This window comes from Amphimedon queenslandica, unplaced genomic scaffold (assembly GCF_000090795.2).
Source record: "Amphimedon queenslandica unplaced genomic scaffold, v1.1 AMPQUscaffold_12473, whole genome shotgun sequence".
Taxonomy (NCBI): Eukaryota; Metazoa; Porifera; class Demospongiae; order Haplosclerida; family Niphatidae; genus Amphimedon; species Amphimedon queenslandica.
The window spans coordinates 8,587-10,059 of record NW_003547290.1 but is presented as its reverse complement, the minus strand read 5'-3'; the positions used below and the strand labels follow the sequence as shown (position 1 = coordinate 10,059).

General features: G+C 36.9%; 1 protein-coding gene across 1 annotated transcript in view; it reads left to right on the top strand.

The window, feature by feature from the left end:
• LOC100639834 (cytoplasmic dynein 1 heavy chain 1-like) overlaps positions 1-1,473 on the top strand; it is a gene marked incomplete at its 5' end in the record, with an annotated part of 9,898 nt that overhangs the window by 5,626 nt on the left and 2,799 nt on the right. The window contains 3 exon segments of the mRNA XM_020003927.1: positions 366-578; positions 797-1,035; positions 1,400-1,473. The exon segment at positions 1,400-1,473 is cut by the window's right edge and continues 74 nt beyond it. Coding sequence (XP_019859486.1) covers positions 366-578; positions 797-1,035; positions 1,400-1,473 — 526 coding nt within the window.

The window sequence follows — 1,473 nt, the reverse complement described above, 5'->3', positions numbered from 1 at the left end:
ATGAACAAGAGGTACATGTGTACATGTACATGTACATGCATTTCAGATGCATATATTATACATACATGCATTGTTTATGGGATTTAAGCATTTTAATATTGTACTAAAATCACTAAATCCTTAAATACTTGTACATGTACATGTAAAAGCCTGTGCTTCAATTTTCCATCTTTATTTTAACAAGAGCTTCTACATTTGCATACATTTTTAATTGAGAGTTCTTCTGTACTTTATATCCATGTAGAGTTCTATTTCCCTAATCCATGTACATGTACTGTATATTGCCCCTGGTGACCCTAGTCTATTTGTATCAAACACTTTATACCTTAAACTTTTCTCCCTCCCTATCTCTATTTTTTTCTCAGATCCTGATCCAAAGTGTATGTGAGACAGTTGTTCCTAAGCTGATAGCTGAAGATATCCCCTTGCTACACAGTCTCCTTCAAGATGTATTCCCAGGAGTTGCTTACAGGAGGGCAGAAATGGCCGCCCTTAGGAAAGAGATAGCAGCAGTTTGTAAAGACTCTCACCTTGTCTTTGAGGAAGGAGAGCAAGCCTCATCTCAGTGGGTTGATAAGGTGGGTGTGGTTATACTTCTAATTAAAGAGCACCTGGTCCTGTGATGAGTATTAGATGACGAGCCATAAGTTGTAAAACCGGTCAAACCGGTTTTGGTATTTGATGAATAACGAGGCATTTGTCTGAGGACTACATTATACATGTACATTTATAAAAGTTGTATATTAATTACATGTACTATAGCTGTAGCAATTATTATTATTTTTAAATTTAACAGGTGTTGCAGTTGTATCAGATCCAGCTGTTGGCTCATGGTGTGATGATGGTCGGCCCCAGTGGAAGTGGAAAGTCTTCAGCCTGGAAGGTTCTCCTGAAGGCGCTTGAGAAGCTAGAAGGTGTTGAGGGCGTGGCTCACGTCATAGATCCCAAGGCAATATCAAAGGAAGATCTTTACGGAGTCCTTGATCCTAACACAAGAGAGTGGACTGATGGACTCTTCACTCATATACTCAGAAAGTAAGGACCCTGTATATGTAAGAAAGGGAGGAAGAGAGAAAGGCTTTAAAATAAACAGTTTTTAAAACTAAATACTGTATACTGCATGTACATGTACCACATGTATTCTATATAATATACAGTAGTATTTATTACTTGTCAATTTGTACATGTACATGTATAGTATACGGTACATATTATATTTTTATTCATGTTGTGTATTATAGACATTAAAATACACTGAGAATGATGCTTTCTAGTAAATGTTTTTTTATTATCTTTTTTGCGACTCAAAGTTACAGCTGGTCTTGTGTTAGTGACCAGTTGTCGTTCCCGTCGCAGAGACCAATAATTATTAATTAATTAATGTGTCTTCTATCCAGTGACATGAGCCATTGAATGATGTTACTGGACGCTTGGACACACACACACGTCACATGACTATCACATGATCTATTA